At 51.4% G+C, this 18835-nt stretch overlaps 2 protein-coding genes across 2 annotated transcripts in view; both read right to left on the reverse strand.

The window, feature by feature from the left end:
* LOC139604076 (uncharacterized) overlaps nucleotides 1-18835 on the reverse strand; it is a 1261625-nt gene that overhangs the window by 167394 nt on the left and 1075396 nt on the right.
* LOC139604038 (olfactory receptor 14A16-like) lies at nucleotides 2032-2964 on the reverse strand. Its single transcript, XM_071455026.1, has one exon. The coding sequence runs from the start codon at nucleotides 2962-2964 to the stop codon at nucleotides 2032-2034; it is 933 nt and encodes a 310-aa protein (XP_071311127.1).

Here is an 18835-nt window from a genome sequence, read left to right on the forward strand (position 1 = left end):
ATTAGGGCAGGTTGTCCTCAGGACAAGTGTTCTCCTGAGCTGGTAGATGGGCACAGGGAGCAGAACAGCCCCCTGGAATCCAGGAGGAAGCAGCTGGGGACCTGCTGAGCCACTCAGATGCTCACAGGTGTATGGGATCAGATGGGATCCATCCCAGGGGGATGAGGGAGCTGTGGATGAGCTCCCCAAGCTGCTCTCCATCATTTACCATCAGTCCTGGCTCAGCAGGGAGGGCCCAGAGCACTGGAGGTGCCAGGGTGAGCCCATCCCCAGGAAGGGCTGGAAGGAGGAGCTGGGGAACTCCAGGCCTGTCAGCCTGACCTGGGTGCCCGGCAAGGTTATGGAACAGATCACCTTGAGTGCCATCACAGGGCACCCACAGGATGGCCCAGGGATCAGAGCCAGCCTGCGTGGATTTCAATATCTGCATTGATGGTCTGGATGAGGGGATTGAGTCCAGCATCAGCAAATTAGCAGATGACACCAAGCTGGGTGTGAGTGTGGATCTGCTGGAGGGTAGGAGGGCTCTGCACAGGGCCCTGGACAGGCTGGATCCAGGGCCCAAATCCAACAAGGTGAGGTTTAACAAGTCCCAGTGCCAGGTCCTGCACTTTGGCCACAACAACCCCTGCAGCACTACAGGCTGGGGACAGAGTGGCTGGAGAGCAGCCAGGCAGAAAGGGACCTGCAGGGACTGATGGACAGCAGGCTGGACATGAGGCAGCAGTGTGCCCAGGTGGCCAAGAAGGCCAATGGCTCCTGGCCTGGATCAGGAATGGTGTGGCCAGCAGGCGCAGGGGGTAGATGGGTTCTTTGCAGGGGAGGGAACAGGGGTGGGCTATAGGAAGAAATTTGTATCAAGAAAGAGGAAAGAAAGCAAAGGTGAAGCAGAGGAAATGCTGAGGGCAGTTTGGGGGTGGCTGCCAGGCAGCCCTGGCTCTGAGCAACAGCGTCTGCAGTGGCACAGGAAACTCCCAGCTGATGGGAACAAACTTTCTGGCTGAGTGCAGAGGCCAGGACAAAGCTGAGTGGTTTCCCTGGTGTCCCGCAGGCCTTGCTGGCCCCAGGGGCTGCTGGCATTTGTGCTCCCTCAGGTTCATGTCCCCACAGCAACAGCATGGGGGTGCTGGCCCTGCTGTGTGCAATGCAACCAGGGGCTGCTGAGGCAGTGCTGCCGTGTCTGTGCCTGCAAGGATGGGGCACCTGTGTGAGCTGGGGGAGAGGCCAGGGCTGCAGAGGGGGGATGTTGTTGGCAGCTGCATGAGGACGCTCTGGGATGCTGCCCTGGGCTGTGCAGCGCCCTGGGCATGGATCAGCCCCTGCTCTGCTGCTCCTTCCCGTCTGCCCCAGGGCCCTTGCAGAGCCCCAGCCATGCTGTTTGCCCCCAGCCTGCCCACGGCCAGCCTGGGGCTGTTGACGGGGGTTTCTGTGCTGAGCATTGGCCTGGCCGTGTTCTTGAGAGAGCCTGGGCAAGGAGCCTGGAGCCCCCAGGGCCTGGCCTGAGGCGTCAGCGCTGCCCCAGCAGTGCCCATGGCCTGTCCCTGCTGCAGCCCCGGCACTGCCACCCCCAGGGCTGTGCCCGGCCCCGAGAGCACTCAGGCCCTGCAGCAACACCAGGGCCACCAGGGCAGCGGGGCAGGGCCACGGCAGCAGCACTGGCAACACCAAGTGCTGCTGCTGCTGCTGCTGCTGGGCACAGCTGCTGGGCCAGCACTGATCTGCCCCAGCTCTGCACACAGACATTGCTGCTGCAGCTCCAGAGAAGGCAACAAAAGGGCATCTCTGCAGAAAACTCTGCTGGGAGATGAATTAGTTTCTCTAAAGCCACTGAGAGCACAACCCCTCACTGACAATGTCTGTGGCCACAGGGAAGGTGGAGAGAAATCAAATGAAAAATGGTACAAACAGTTGCTTTTTTTTCTGGACAATATGAATAACTAAAACAAAGGAAAAAATACCCTATAACCAAACCAACAAGAAACATCAAAGAAAACTTTTATTACAAGTGATTTGCAGAAATTGGCTAGCAGTTTAATGTCCCTGAAACCATCCAGTCATCAGTCTCCACACTGCAGCCTTGAGCTCCTGGTTCCTCAGGCTGTAGATGAGGGGGTTCAGGACTGGAGGCACCACCGAGTACAGAACTGACAGGGCCAGATCTAGGGATGGGGAGGACATGGAGGGGGGCTTCAGGTAGTAAAATATACCGGTGCTGATGAACAGAGAGACCACAGCCAGGTGAGGGAGGCAGGTGGAAAAGGCTTTGTGCCGTCCCTGCTCAGAGGGAATCCTCAGCACAGCCCTGAAGATCTGCACATAGGAGAAAACAATAAATACAAAGCAACCAAGTCCTAAACAGACACCAACAGCAAGTAGCCCAAGTTCCCTGAGATAGGATTTTGAGCAGGAGAGCTTGAGGATCTGTGGGATTTCACAGAAGAACTGGCCCAGGGCATTGCCATGGCACAGGGGCAGGGAAAATGTATTGGCCGTGTGCAGCAGTGAATAGAGAAAGGCACTGGCCCAGGCAGCTGCTGCCATGTGGGCACAAGCTCTGCTGCCCAGGAGGGTCCCATAGTGCAGGGGTTTGCAGATGGACACGTAGCGGTCGTAGCACATGATGGTCAGGAGGCAAAACTCTGTAGTTGCGCAGAAAACAAAAGAAAAGAGCTGAGCAGCACATCCAGTGTAGGAGATGTTGCTGGTGTCCCAGAGGGAATTGTGCATGGCTTTGGGGACAGTGGTGCAGATGGAGCCCAGGTCAGCGAGGGCCAGGTTGAGCAGGAAGAAGAACATGGGCGTGTGCAGGTGGTGGCCGCAGGCTACGGCACTGATGATGAGGCCGTTGCCCAGGAGGGCAGCCAGGGAGATGCCCAGCAAGAGGCAGAAGTGCAGGAGCTGCAGCTGCCGCGTGTCTGCCAATGCCAGCAGCAGGAAGTGCCTGATGGAGCTGCTGTTGGACATTTGCTGGGGCTGCACATGGGCACCTGTTCATGGAGAAAAGGACAGTGAAGAGTTAGAGGAGATACCTGTAACCAAAATCAAAGCCATTTCCCATACACCTACCCTGGAGCGCACACAGATACACTTCTGTTTTTAAGAATTCTGGTGTTTTCTTTAAAGCTTCCCCATACCTCTGCTGGAGTACTTGAGTATCAGAAACCCTCAGCATTTCTACTGCCCTTAGGGAATAGAGAACACATACTGAGAGGCAAAGTGATACGTGGAGAGCTAGTGGACATTGTCTGTCATTCAGAATTTTGCTGTTCAGAATTTTGCTGGGCTTTAACCTTTTTCAGTTGGAGGGTGATCACCTCCCCATGTTTTCCCTAAAATGTCACCAGGCACTGCTGAGAGCAGATGGATCCACCACAGGCCAGCTCCACTTTTTTTAGCCAAGGACTCACTCTGCTCATTTCACCAACCCAGCAGCATTTTCAGTGTCACAACACCTCTGCCTCTCCCCATCAATCTCATAACTCAGAGCTGCTCTAGGACAGGTTTGCACCCTGGATTGAAGCTCCCAGCTTGGACTGAAATCTCAGGGAGACTTCCAAGTGTCCTTCTGATGGCATTGGATTGAGGGAGATGCAGCTCCTTCCCTGGCTGCACTGACAGCATTGCCCAGAGCCGGGCCCTGGGGACAGCGTCACCCTGAGCCAGCTGTGCCCCCTGCCAGAGCCCCCAGGGCCGGGCAGCTGCTCCCAGCCCTGTGCTCTGCAGAGGGAACTGGGCCCGGGGCTGCAGAGCTGCCCCACGGCTCTGCTGCAGCTCTGCCTGCACAGGAGGGGCTGCACGCCTTGGAGCCCCGGCCCTGAGGGCAGAGGCTTGGCTGGGGCACAGGAGGGAGGGGGCTTCTTCAGAGGGAGGGGCTGCACTGCAGGGGCTCCTGTGGGCATCTCTAAACTCTCCCTGCCACAGCATTGCTGGGCTTTGTTTTCTCTCATTGCCTGACCTTCTCTCTGCTTCCTGCAGATTTCCCTCCTGCAGGTGTTTCCCTGTGCCTGATCTCTCCCTGCCAGCACCCACAGACCCCAAATCTCTGTGCACTCTCCTTGGCCCTACAGAACCCTGCCTGTTTGCAGGGCACTGGCTGGGGGCAGGTTCTGTTTGCAGCTTGGAGAAAGGACAGCTCAGACTGAGCCTGATGGCTCCAGCAAAGGTGATGCTGCTGCTGTCCATGGGCAGAGGGGCTGAAAGCACAATAGGGATCTCCTGTGAACCTACTGATCACTAAAAAACCAGTTTGGATGTCTCAGGCACTTTTCAAAGTTCATAATTAATATTTCATATTTAGATTTTAATATTTAACACCCCTCTGTAGTAAAATCAAGACAACCCCGACAAAGGGAAGAATGACAAGGGGACTCTATTAATATCAGAAGGCAAATTAATTACTTTATTATAATATATTCTTCTACTGTATAATACACTTTATTACACTGAATCTGTACAAGCACTCCACTCTACTGAATAGCATCTCGTGACTGTCAGCCAACAGTGCAAACAGACACATGTGAATTCAATTGGTCAATGAATCAAAACACTCACACCAGAATCTAATACCAATTCCATTCAGGTAAACTATCTTCCAAAATGCATTCCACTTGTGCACAACAAGAGGAACATCAATTGATATAAGCATTGACTTTCCTTTCTCTGAGGTTCCTCACTTCAGTTCCCAAAAAATATCCTCAAGAAGCTGTGCCTTGCTTTTCTCTGTGAAGAGAAATGCAGCCACACCCCTCCCTGCCATTCTCCAGTAGTAGGAAACTGAATACAAAGTCTTAGGATATTTCCTCATTTTTATAAAATTCTTGTCTTGGAAATATTATATGACTGACCAGAACCCCTCAGCATGTCAGAGCTTCATGAGCATTTCAACTCCCCTGCACCAGAAATACCCAGAGTTGTACTCACAGGGTCTGTAGGCATTGGCATGTTCCAGCTGCAGGAGATGGCTCCAGGAGCTGCAGCTGCATTGTCCTGCAGCCAGAGGTTCCTGTGCCAAGGGCTGGCAGTGATTGTGCCTCAGGCACTTCTCAGCCCCTTCCCAGCCCTGACTGATTGAAGCTCTCTGTGCCTCTGGGCTGTGCCCGGGCTGGCTGCAGGCAGTGCCCCAGCCCTGCTGGGCTGGCAGAAGAGCTGCTCATCCAGAGAAATGTGCTTTTGAAGCTCTTCTTGGTGAGCAGGAGCTGCCTCTGGGCCAGGAGCCCAGTCCAGCTCAGCAGCACAGACACAGCAACAGGACTTTAATCAGCCTCTGGGCCTTTGTGCTCAGGCCCTGAACATCAGTCCCTGAGAGGGAGCTGAGGAAACCTCTCCAGAACTCCAAGGCAGAATCCACCTCCAAAGTTTCTTGGACTTTTAATGGGTCCCACTGAGGGACACGACTGAGCAAGTGTCCCCAGGCCCCAGGCAGAGCAGAGAACTGCAGGCAGTGATGACAGGTGGGGACAAAGAGAAGCCAAGTCTTGGTGCCCTGGGGCACAGCAGGGTCTGTGCCAGCAAGGGCTGGGAGGAGACACCTTGTCCTGAGGCCCTGGGGCCTCCTGGCACAGCCCCAGCCAGGCTGGGCACTGTCAGCCCCTTGTGCTGCCCTCAGCATCCCCCCCTAGCCCACATCCCAGTGGCCTCAAGGATCTGCTGCAAGGAGTCCCTGGGGAGCCTTGCTCAGCAATGGCCCTGGGGCCTCCTTCATGCTCCCTGCAGGGACTGCAGGTTTTTCAAAGGACTTTGGGTTTGGCTTTTGCCTTGGAGTCTCTGAGAGGTTTCTGCAATCATGGCCTCCAATTATCTGCTGTAATTAGTCCCTGGAGAGGCTTTGTCAGGAACAACACTCAGTGGGGATCATTAATGCTTCGGGGTACTTGAGTTATTTGAAGGTACTTGGTGTTTCCCTTTTGATACAGACTCTGTGAGAGGTTTGTGTAATCATGGTCTCAATTATCTGCTTTAATGAGTCCCTTGAGAGCTTTGTACTGACACTCAGTGGGGCTCATTAATGTCTTGAGATACTCAAGGTTTTTAAGGTACTTTGGATGTTCCTTTTGACTCTGAATCTCTGAGAGGTGTTTTTTCCAATTCTGGCCTCCAGTTCTCCCCTCCCAGGAGTCCATGAGGAGCCTGTGTTGGGCATGGACCTCAGTGGGACCCATTCATGCTTTGAGGCACTCTGAGTTTTTCCTCTGACTTTGACTCCTGGAAAGGTTTGTGCAATCTCAGGTCCTGAGTTTTCAGGGCTCAGCTCCAAATGCACCACGGGGCTCATTAGGGTCAAGCAAGTCCTGACACACCATGGCTCTGCCTTGATTTCCCTCGGCTCTGGAGCGTTTATTAGACAGATTTCCTTTTACAGTTGTGAAGAAATATTTCAATGAGCTTCTAAGAAATAAGTAATCCTATTTTCAAGAGTGTATTTTATTACTGTTCTCTTCAGAGAAGAGCTGATTGCAGCTTTCTGTGATTTATATTGATGTAGGGCCACTCCTGAGGAGGTCTCACCAGGTCAGAGACGTTTTACATTGAGAGTTGACCCAGTGTGGACAACCTTGCCCCACATTCCCCCACCTCATGTGAGAAACTATTTTCACTTTCAAAAATTTAAAATATTAAAATCGTATCAAAATACAACAGAAGACTGGATAAAGAAAATAACACAGTGCCAGGAGCAAAGGATTCAGTCAGCGTGTGCTCATCTACAAAATGGATGTTCTGTCTTTTATACCTCTGGCCCCTCCCAAAGTCTTGTCAGTCAACTCCTTCTTCTCTGTCCACTGATGGAGATCACTGTCTCACCTTGATTGGAGGTCAGGTGCTGCCATAGTAACAAGCCAACCCTCCCAAATGCCCCAGCTACTGAGGCATTCCTATGATAACAATCCAAGGGGGAGGGGAAGGATAACTACACATCCACAAAACTTCTCTTAACATATATTTAATATTCATCCCTTAATTGTGAGAGTCATCCATAGGATTACTCATCTATAATAAACCCCCCCCCCCCTTTTCTTTTTCTATAGGTTATTTTGCTTGAAAAATTAAGTAAAAAACTTTCTCTCTCTCTTGAATGAGTCATACCAGCATCTGTTGATGTGGGCAAGGACAGTGGGAACAGGAGAAAAAATCTCAGGTTTTCCCTAGACACAATTATTTGGAATGGACAAAAGGGCATCCCAGAGGTCCAGTGTGGCTTTGACTCCCATCTACCGTGCCTATGTGGCTGCTACCCATAGTTGGTGCATCTTAGGGGTGAGTACAGAGGCCAGCTTGGTCCTGCCCTGCAGTCCCTGTTGAATTAAAAGACAACTGAGGAATTACAGAGGTCTGGAATGGCCTTTTGTCCCTACCTTACCATGCCTACGGGGTTGCTACCCACAGCAGGGCTATGGAGCCTTCTTGGTAGCAAACAAAGGGGCCAGCCAGGCCTTGCCTTCCTTCCTTTGTCTTATTTTCTTAAAGAAGCTGTCCCATTACCTTTTACAGTCCCTTGTATGTTTCCCCTCAACAGATGCTGGTAATTCTCACCCATGAAAACAGGAAGACAGTTCTCAAGCTGGTTGGTGGAAGCTTGACTCTGCTTTTTGGGCATCTTGGTGTTTTTCTGGTTGTCTCTCAGTCTCTGCTTGAGAGTCAATCTTGTTTCACCCAGCCTGGATGTTACAGTCCACTCTTTGGGTTCTTCTCCTGGGCCTTTGACTCTGTTGCCATGAGTCCGTCCCCGCTCTGCAGCTCGCACGGCCGATTCGGTGCTGAGCAGTGCCTGAAAGGGACCTTCCCACTGAGGAGTTAGAGGCTGATCTCTCCATGGCTTAATCATCACCCAATCCCCGGGATTAATATTATGGATTCTGAAATCCAGGGTGGTAGTTTGAGGAATTGCCCCTTTATGTCTTAGCCCTCCTAAGGTTTGTGCTATAGACATCACTTATTTCTTGGCATTGGCTTCCCCTTCCTCATAGGTGGCAGCCTTCTGGGGTGAGGTCAGGAAGGGAAACCCAAACATCATTTCATAGGGTGACACCCCCAGATCTGACTGGGGTTGGGTTCTAATTCTTAATAAATCCAAAAGGGAGACATTTTATCCATGACATTTGGGTTTCAAACATTATCTTAACTAGAGCTCTTTTAAGAGTTTGATTCATTCTCTCAACCTGACCGGAACTCTGTGGATGCCACGGAGTGTGTAATTCCCATTTTACTCCCAGGGCCTGAACAACTTTCTGCAATATCTTTGATGTGAAATGAGTTCCCTGGTCTGAATCAATCCTGTTTGCCATCTCATATCAGGGAATGATTGATTCCAGAAGTGTTTTACTCACAACACTGGCATTGGCTTTCACAGTGGGTACCACCTCTACCCAATGAGTCAAGTTGTGGAGGGATAGAACGTAAGAAAATAAAGATAGTGCAGATTATCTCACCCCTGAGGAGTTGCAGATGTACTAATTAGCAGAGATTAGGAACAGGCCTGCCCTTAACAGGCCACAGCTGGGTCCAATGAGGATGAATGCTACAAAAGAGGGGGTTAGCTGCTTGAAGAAAGAGCAGGCGTTTGTTGGCTGTGCTGTGAAGGGAGTGGGAGTTTGTTGGCTGTACTGCGGAGAGAGAAATGGAGTTTTTTTGTCTGTAATGAGAAGAAGAAGGAGTCAGTGCTGCAAGGAGATGCCCATGAGAAATCACTGAGAAGGTATGGTACTTTTGCAAGTTGATGACATCAATTGGTGACCCCGACATGATTCTGACATCATCCTGTGGTGGTTTGGGAAAAAGGACTTAAATATTAAACTGATGTGATCCTGTGGTGATTTGGGCAGAGAACTGGTGAGAGAGCAGTACGGAGGTGATCCTGTGGTGGTTTGGGAAAAAGGGCTTAAATAATAAGCAGTGAGATCCCAAGGTGATTCAGGAAGATGACTGTATAAGAGAAATAAGATGGTGGAGTCAGGCAGACCAAGAGCCTGAGAGCCTAAAAATCCAGATGAGCTATAACCAGGCAGACCTGGGAGCCTAGAAGTCTGGCCAATGTATGAGACACCACCCCCAAGAAGAAGAGTGTTGGACATGAGGAGCAGATGCTACATGCTTTGCTTATTTGGTGCATTGGAGCAAGCACCATGCCCCTGCCAAGGTATGGCCACAGTCCAGAGGGGGCCCAGGACGGTGCCAGGTGCCCCCTGAACGGCAGCGTATGCCACAGGACACAGGAGCGGCATGATAGTAGTAGCAAATGGCATGGCCACAGCAGCAGCCAGTGCGTCAGCAATAGCATGGCCCCTGAGGAGTAGGAGGGGAGGTTTGCTACACGAGCACTGGAACAAAAGCGACATGGAGCTCTGAGAGGCAGAGTCAGAGCTGCACAGACACCATGTAAGAGAAGCCTTCTAAAACTGTGTAGTGGCTATCTCACCCAATGTGATTTGGGATTGGGCTGTAGGGCGAGGTGCAGCTGGAGATGGAGCCCAGCATAGCCTTGAGAGCAGCAGGGGAGGCTGCCTGCTCTGGACCTGATAGAATTTGACACCTGGAGCACAGGTGAGCCGCTGGGGACACAATGGAAAATGACATATCAAGTGAAGAACAAATTGTTTCATCTGCATGGAAAACAGAGTAGAGCAAGAGAGGCTTGCAGTGGCCAACTAATACAACAAAGAACTGTAAAAGGAAGAAGAGGATTATTAAAACAGCAGGCGGGAGCTGGGACAGAGTAGCTCTATCATTCAGTATAGTGTATTTGATTGCTGATGAAACATGTGCATTTTGTTTGTGAATTGCAGCTATTAATCTTTGATTAGGCATAAGTGTAAAAGTTTATATTCCATAAGCACAAGTACACTCGACAAATACTGGATCAATGTTGTTCAAGTTGTATAGCAATTGATGAAATTATGCAACTGTTGAGTTGTTACTATCCTAATACATAACCTTTAAATTGTTCTTGTGAATTGCTGTAAAAGTTGTACAGCTATTGATATTGTCAATATTCTAGAAGTTTAGGTATAAGAGTTTCTGATAGTATGTAATCTAAATTTGAGTAATGAATCGAGGTCAGTGCACAGATACATTGTGAAGTTAAATGGAAATTATACAAAAGATGATTGTACTGAGTTTACTATCTTTTGCAAAGGACCCTGCAGAAGATAGTGAACACGACATTAGTTTATGACAAGTCTTAGGTTGATGTTCTAGACTTAAAAGCAAAACTAAATCAGAACTTAGAAACATATGTTCCTACTGTGATGCGCTGCCTGAACATTGGTATAGAGTTAGTCCTAAGTGAGATATGTGAATATGTTATAATAGCAATTTACTCAAACATATCTTTCCAGAGATGTTACAACTTTGTAATTAAAAGAAAAGGAGGAATTGTGAAGGGCTAGAATGTAAGAAAATAGTGCAGAAGGTAGTCTCACACCTGAGGAGTTGCAGCTGTACTAATTGCCAAAGATTAGGAACAGGCCTGCCATTAATAGGCCACAGCTGTGTCCAGTAAGAAGATGAGTGCTACAACAGAGTGGGCTAGCTGGGTGAGGAGAGAGTTGGAGTTTGTTGGCTGTGATGTGAAGAACAATAAGTCAGTGCTGTGAGGAGGTGCCCATGAGAAATCAACAAGAGGGTGTGGAACTTTTTCAATAGGCTGATAACATAATGTGACTCCTCTGTTCCATGAGGCCTGCAATATCACAATGGACCTTTGGACCCTGGGGGTTTGCAGTGTCACAATGGTCTCCTTTGGCTCCACAGTGTCACAGTGGTCCACTGATGACATGAGACCCCTCTGTGTTACCCTGGAGCTTTGGTTCCATGCAGCCCTGCAGTGTCACAAAGGCCTCTTGGTTTCACCAGGCCCCACAGTGTCACAATGGTCCTCTTGGTTCTGTGGGGACCCCCAGGGTCACAATGGTCTCACTGGTTCCATGAGGCCTCACAGTGTCACAATGGTCTCCGTGATTCCATGGTGCCCCTCAGTGTCACAATGGTCTCCTTTGTTCTATGAGGCTGTGAAGTGTCATAATGGTGTCTCCATGATTCCATGAGACCCCAAATTGCAAGATCACAATGGACCTTTTGCTCTGTGGGGTCTCACAGTGTCACAATGACCCCTTGGTTCCATGACAACCCAAAGTGTCGTAATGGCCTCCACAGTTCCCTGAGGCCCTGTGGTGTCATGAATGGATCCTTGGTTTGATGGGGTCTCTCAGTGACACAATGATCCCTACATTTCATGGAGTCACACAGCATGAGTATAGTCCCCTTGGTCCCATGAGGCCCAGCAATGTCACAGTGCTCTCCATGATTCCATGGGGCCCCGCAGTGTCACAGTGGTCCCTTGGTTCCATGGGCCCTGTGCTGCTGCATTCCCCCCTCCCCTTCTCAGCCTGCCCTGCCAGCTGAGAAATGCTCCTTGGGACTCGGCCTTGGCCAACAGCCCCTGGGCTCAGCTCCTCTGCAGCTCATCACAAACACTGTCTGCTCCAGGCACTGCTGCCACCCAACCAGCTCCTGCTTTCTGTAGGAGCAGCCCTGGGAACTGCTTTTGTTCCCTCAGTGGCACAACATCCCTGTTCTCACATTGCCAAAGAAAGCTGTTGGTGCCAAGTGTGGCCAGGATGAACCATTGCTGGGACTGAAGCCCCTCTCTTGGGGCCCTGCAAACAGCGCTCCAAAAGGAGCCCTTGGAGCTCTCCTGGGCCAACAACTCCCTCTGAGTGGGGCCTCTCCCAGCTGGGAACTCTCCCGTTTGCTGCACTCGGGGATCCCCAACAGCGACGGAGCCTGGACCGATCCCCCCACTCCTCCAGGCTCAACCCTTCACCCACTGGAGAGATACCAAAGGATGCACAGGGAGCATTTCCTGCCCTCAGGGGAATTTCTCACAGGTGCCTTGCACTGACTCTTTGTGTCTGTGTGCACACTGGAGCGCCTGTGCTAGGGAAATGTGGCAGAAATGCTGCTCTCTGAGGGGCTTGAGAGCCTTGGAAAGCTGAATCAGTGAGGCCTCTAAGTGAGGTTACATCACGAGGAATAAGTTAAATGGTGTTAAGAGCTTTTTTGCTAAGTAAAGTTTAATATGTTATAATCTAAGTTGAATATTGTTTCATTTTTATTCCACCATTAAATCATTAAGTCATAGGTTGTGAGTTAGGTTGCGTACTGTTAAGTGCTGTTCATTTGCTAAATTGTGAAGTTGAAGGTATCGGTTAAGGTTAAGGTCTGAGTTAAGTCCTGTTAAGTGTGAGGCCTGTTAAGCTTTTTAGCCGTATTCCTTTTATCCTTGCCCTCACCGTCCTCGTGTCTCATACACACACACAGGGACAGTTCTTGGCTCATTTCTGGTTTGATTGCCTGGATTTGGTTTGGTTTTGTTGTTGCTTTGTTTCCTTGGTGTGCCTGAAGTGTCCAGTCAGGAGCAGAGTTACTCTTGCCAAGGAACTTTGTGCTGCTGTCCCTTAAAATTAAATCTGGTTTTTACTGCTGCCTTGCTGGGGATTTTTTCAGCGCTCTCAAGGCCTCGTTGGTAGCAGGGTGAAGGAGCCCTGGCCCAGGCTCTGGCCCTGGGGGACACGGGGACGCTGCCGGGGGGTCCCTGTCCCCCTGTGCCACCCCCAGGGCCCCGGCCCCCCGTCCCCGTGTCAGGCTCTGGGGTCGATCTCGTGGAACATCCTCTGGGGGAGGCTACGGCGCCGGGGGCGGGGGGCCCAAGGGGACAGGGGACCCTGGTGTGCATGAGCAGGGTTGGACTGCTCTGGGGGGAACTGTGAGGGGGGCCGGGGCAGAGTGACCTCCCCGGTGATATCACACAGCCCCTGTGATGTCACAGAGCCAACTCTGAGACCTCACACAGCCCCTGTGATGTCACACAGTATCCTTTGATGTCACAGATCCCCTGTGATGTCATAGAACCAACTCTATGGTCATGATGTCATATAGCAGTGCTGTGATGTCACAGAAGACTCATGTCACAAAGTCACTCTGTGATGCCTGTGATGTCACAGCCTGCTCTATAATGTTACATAGCCACCAGGTGGTGTCACAACCCACTCTCTGATGCCACAGAGCCACCCTCTATGATGGCAGACTCTGCTCCGTGGCTTCACATCCTACTCTGGGATGTCACCACCCCCTCAGTGATATCACAAAAACCTCAAGAACTCAATTACATTGAAACACTGAAGTTTCTTGTATTTTGAAGAGATCCCTGTCAGGGAAACAACTGAGAAAGTGTCCCCAGGTTCCAGATAGAGCAGAACACTGGAGGCAGTGATGACAGCTGGGGACAAGCAAGGCAAAGGTGTCTCTGCTGCTGAGCAAACCTGGATGTGTTTCAGGAATGCAAAGGGCCAAGGCCTGAGCCCCAGCCCCTGGCCAGGCAGATCCTGTCCCTCCCTCAGTGCTCAGGGCTCTTCCTGGGATGGGCACTGGCATGTGGGGATGGGCAATGCCAAGGGCAGGAGCATGGGGCGGCCCCTGCCAGGCTGCTGAGCAGGGACAAGGAGGCAATGAGGCCCCAGGCCTGCAAGGGTCACTTGTCCACTCGTGGCCTCAGGCCCAGGGCCAGCAGCCATGGCCAAAGTGCTGCCCAAGTTGGCTCTGTCAGGGCTGCCTTGCAGCTGCTGCCCATCCCTGTGGCCTGTGCAGCCCAGGCTGTCCTACGGTGTCCCTGCCCTGCGCCTCTGTCCCTGCAGGCTGTGGGCATCCCCCGGCTGCCTCACCTGGCTGGGCCCTTCCTTTGCTGACAGCTCTGCCTCCTGCCTGCCTCTGCCTGCCCACACAAAGCCTGGGGCTGATACCAAACGGGTTAATTCAATTTTTCCCCTGCCTGTGAACTTTTAGTACAGGAATAAGGCATGCAGGGGCTACTTTCTCACCAAGGATGGTTGGAAAACAAGAAGAAGATATTTGGCTCAAGATTGCAGTGACAGAAAATCGAAGGACTGAATCTGGGAACTTGAGGTGGGTTTTATGGTAATGGGTAAATTGTAATATGCATGTAGTGATGCTGGTAGAATTACATGTCCACAAAAGGTTATGAGTTATCCCTCACTAGACCTCAGACCCAAATAAATGATATCCTCTGAAATAGGAAATTACTGTTAAGGAGTCTTATTTTGATATTTTGGATATTTGGTGGTGGCAGGGCCTCACAGAACAAGGAGCCATCTGTGACACTGAGCAAAGTCAGGGCACAAAGGGTCCTTTGTGAGTCTTCAGAACCCCATGGAACCAAAATCCATTTTGCTATACCAGGGCCACATTGAACCAATGGTCCATTGTGACCCTGCAGAACCAAGGAGACCATTGTGACCCTGAGAAACCTCTTGGAACCAGGTGGCCATTGTGACACAGCAAGGCCTGGTGGAACCATGAGTCCATTGTGACCCTGCAGAACCAAGGAGATTGCTTTTGGCTGTGTGAAAGCTCATGGAAGCAGAAATCCATTATGACACAGCAAAGCCTCGTAGAACCAAGGGTCCGTTGTTAAACTGTGTGGCCTCATGGAACCATGAATCCATTGTGACACAGTGTGGCCACATGGAGCCAAGGGGCTACTGTGACACTGTGGATCCAAGGAGACCATTGTGACTTAGGAACCTCATGGAACCAGGAGTCCATTGTTCCACTGTGGGGCCCTGTGGAACCAAGGGGACCACAGTGACTTTGTAGGGCCTCATGGAACAATGGAGACTGTTCTGAAATTTGGGACCCAATGGAACCAAGGGGCCATTACAGCATGGCAGGGCCTCGTGGAACCAGGGGGACTCCAGTGAACACTTTCGGTCTTCATGGGATGAAGGTCCAATGGAGCCAAGGATACCATTGTAACACTCTGGGATATCAGGGAACCAAAGGTCCATTATGACCCAGCAGGGCCTCATGGAACCTTGCAGGCCATTTTTACACATTGAGCCTTGTGGAGCCAAGGGGACCACAGTGACACTGTGGGGCTCAGTGAAACCGAAGGTCTGTTGTGACACTGCAAGGCCTTATGGGATCATAGAGATTAATGTGATACCAAAGGCCTCATTGAAACAACGGGCCACTGTGACACTACAAGGCCTTATGGAAGCAAGGGACCATTGTGACACATCCAGGCCTAGTGGAACCAAGGGGCCATTGTGACTCTGAGGAACCCAATAAAACCAAGGGGCCATTTTGAGACTCTGCATCCTCATGGAACCAAGGGGCCATTGTGGCATTCTCAGTCCCATGGAAACAAGGAAACCATTTTGACACTGCAAGGCCTCATTGAAGCAAGGGGCCATTGTGCCACTGTGGAGCCAAGGAGACCATTGTTATATCACTGGGCCTCATGGAAACAAACATCTGTTGTGATCCTGCAGGATCTCATGGAACCAAGGGGCAATTGTGATGCTGCAGGACCCCAAGGATCCAAGAACATGGAACAGGTCTGGCTGGCTGGGCCTGCTGGGGGCTGCCTGACTGGTCCAGCTGACCTTGGCATATTGAGGGTTGCTTCTCATCTGCCCCTGAAACCCTGGAGTTGTGTGCTTTCCTTCCTGTGGGAAAGAACTGTCCTTCTCCTCCAGGGGTTCATGGCTGAAATTGGCATCCCTCCTCCAAATTTGATTATATCCAAGGATTATTCCCATATGTCACCTGGAGGGACAGACAGCTCTGGCTGGCCTTGGCCTCTTGGGGGCCACCTCTCATCTGCCTTCAAAGCACCGGGGGCCTGTGCTTTTCTTCTCATGGAAAAAGACCTCTTTCAAGTCCAGGCATCCATGGCCAAAACTGAGAATTCGCCTCCAGAATTCCTTAAATCCAAGGACAGCTCCAAACAAAAGCTTCCAGGACTATCTAGGTTGCCTCAGCTTGCTAAGGGCCAGCTCACATCTCCCTTTGAAGCACTGGGGTTCTGCACTTTCCTTCCTATGGAAAAGAACTGGCCTTCTTGTCCAGAGCCCAATAGACAAAAGTAGGGTTTGGCCTCCCAAATTCTGTCTCTCCAAGGATTCTTCCCTGACAACAGATCTGGCTGCCTTGGCCTCCTTGGGGCTGCCTCTAATCAGCCTTTGGAACACTGGGGCTCTGCCCTTTCCTTCCTATAGAGAACTGTCATTCCAGTCCAGGAATCTGTGGCTGAAATGGAATTCCACACCCAAAACTCCCCATATATCCAAAGGCTGCTTTCAGACAAAAGCTGCAAGGACAGACAGGTCTCACTGGCCTTGGCCTCTGGTGACTGCTTCTCATCTGCCTTCAAACCCTGGGGTTCTGTGGTTTCCTTCCTATAGAAAAGAACTGTCCCTCTTGTCCAGGTGCTGTTGGCCTCAAGCACTTGACCACTCTATAGGGACACAGGAGCTCTGTGCTCACTGGGGTGGAGACTGAGGATATCAGAGGAGAGCCCTGGGAGGGATGGAAGGGTGGTTTCAGATGAGGTGGATCCTTTTAACATAGTAGAAAACAGCCAGAGAAAGAAAGAATTAATTCCAAAGGCACCTGAGGAGGCCCAGAGTGGACACCAGGAGAAAGGAATTTCCCTGCCAGGGCAGGGCTGTGGTGCAGCACGTCCCCCAGCAGGAGCCTGGAGCAGTCCAAGGCTTAATGTGGGCAGGCAGAGGCAGGCAGGAGGCAGAGCTGTCAGCAAAGGAAGGGCCCAGCCAGGTGGGGCAGCCGGGGGATGCCCACAGCCTGCAGGGACAGAGGCGCAGGGCAGGGACACCGTAGGACAGCCTGGGCTGCACAGGCCACAGGGATGGGCAGCAGCTGCAAGACAGCCCTGACAGAGCCAACTTGGGCAGCACTTTGGCCATGGCTGCTGGCCCTGGGCCTGAGGCCACGAGTGGACAAGTGACCCTTGCAGGCCTGGGGCCTCATTGCCTCCTTGTCCCTGCTCAGCAGCCTGGCAGGGGCCGCCCCATGCTCCTGCCCTTGGCATTGCCCATCCCCACATTCCAGTGCCCATCCCAGGAAGAGCCCTGAGCACTGAGGGAGGGACAGGATCTGCCTGGCCAGGGGCTGGGGCTCAGGCCTTGGCCCTTTGCATTCCTGAAACACATCCAGGTTTGCTCAGCAGCAGAGACACCTTTGCCTTGCTTGTCCCCAGCTGCCATCACTGCCTCCAGTGTTCTGCTCTGCTTGGAACTGGGGACACTTTGTCACTCTTGTGCCTCACAGGAATCTATCTAAAGTACAAGAAACTTCAGTGTTTCAATTTAATTTTGAGTTCCTGACAAATTTTTGAGCCCTCTCTGGGGACTGACTCTGATGAAAAGAGCACCAAAGCCTGAGGGGGCACCTCTGTGGCTGTGTCATGGAGGCACAGAGCAGCTGTGATGTCAGCAAGGGGCTGTGTGACAGCACAGAGTGGGCTGTGTGAGGTCACAGCTTGGGCTATGGCATCACAGAGTTTGTTGTGTGAGGTCACTGAGCAGCTACAGCATCATAGAGGGGCTTCTGTGACATCACAGAGCAGGCTGTGACATCATGGCATGGCTGTATGAATCACAGAGCAGGCTGTGATGTGAATGTGTGTGCTGTGACATTATAGAGTGACAGTGTGACATCATAGAGAGGGTTTTATGACATCACAGAGCTGTCTGTGACATCATAGAGTAGGGTATGTGGCCATAGAGCAGATCTTGCCATCATAGAGGGTGTCTCTGTGGCATCAGAGAGTGGTTGTGACATCCCTGGGTGGCTGTGTAATATCATAGAGCAGGCTGTGACATCACAGAAAAGACTCTGGCATCACAGAGTGACTTTTTGACATCAGAGTCTTCTGTGATATCACAGAGCAGCTGTGTGACATCACAACATGCTGTGTGACATCACAGGGGCTGTGTGACATCACAGGGGCTGTGTGAGGTCACTGGGGAGGTCACTCTGCCCCGGCCCCCCTCACAGTTCCCCCCAGAGCAGTCCAACCCTTCTCGTGCACACCGGGGTCCCCTGTCCCCCCGGGTCCCCCCGCCCCCGGCGCCGCAGCCTCCCCCAGAGGATGTTCCACGAGATCGACCCCAGAGCCTGACACGGGGACAGGGGGCCGGGGCCCTGGGGGTGGCACAGGGGGACAGGGACCCCCCGGCAGCGTCCCCGTGTCCCCCAGGGCCAGAGCCTGGGCCAGGGTTCCTTCACCCTGCTACCAACGAGGCCTTGAGAGCGCTGAAAAAATCCCCAGCAAGGCAGCAGCAAAAACCAGATTTAATATTAAGGGAGAGCAGCACAAAGGTCCTTGGCAAGAGTCACTCTGCTCCTGAGTGGACACTTCAGGCACACCAAGGAAACAAAGCAACAACAAAACCAAACCAAATCCAGGCAATCAAACCAGAAATGAGCCGAGAACTGTCCCTGTGTGTGTGTGTTACAAAAGCACAGTGACGGCAAGGATAAAAGGAATATCGCCCAAAAGCTTAATGCAGCTTAAACCTAACAGGACTTAACTTACACCTAAGCCTTAACTGATACCTTCAATTTCACAATTTAACAAAAGAACAGAGCTTAACAGTATTTAACCTAACTTAAAATATATGACTTAGCAATTTAACAGAGGAATAACATTTAATATTCAACTTAGCTAATAAAGTAAATTAAACTTAATACCTTAGGAAAAGAACAACTCTTAGTAGCATTTAACTTTACTTAGACCTTGTGATTTAACCTTACCTACAGGCCTGACTGACTCAGCTATCAGAGAGCAGCATTTCTGCCACATTTCCCCAGCACAGGCACTACTGTGTGCACACAGACACAAAGAGTCAGTGCAAGGCACCTGGGAGAAATTCCCCTGAGGGCAGGAAATGCTCCCTGTGGATCCTTTGGCATCTCCCCAGCGGGTGAAGGGTTGAGCCTGGAGGAGTGGGGGGATCGG

The sequence above is a fragment of the Agelaius tricolor genome, unplaced genomic scaffold (genome assembly GCF_023055355.1).
Source record: "Agelaius tricolor isolate 1412-34295 unplaced genomic scaffold, bAgeTri1.0.p SCAF_43, whole genome shotgun sequence".
Taxonomy (NCBI): Eukaryota; Metazoa; Chordata; class Aves; order Passeriformes; family Icteridae; genus Agelaius; species Agelaius tricolor.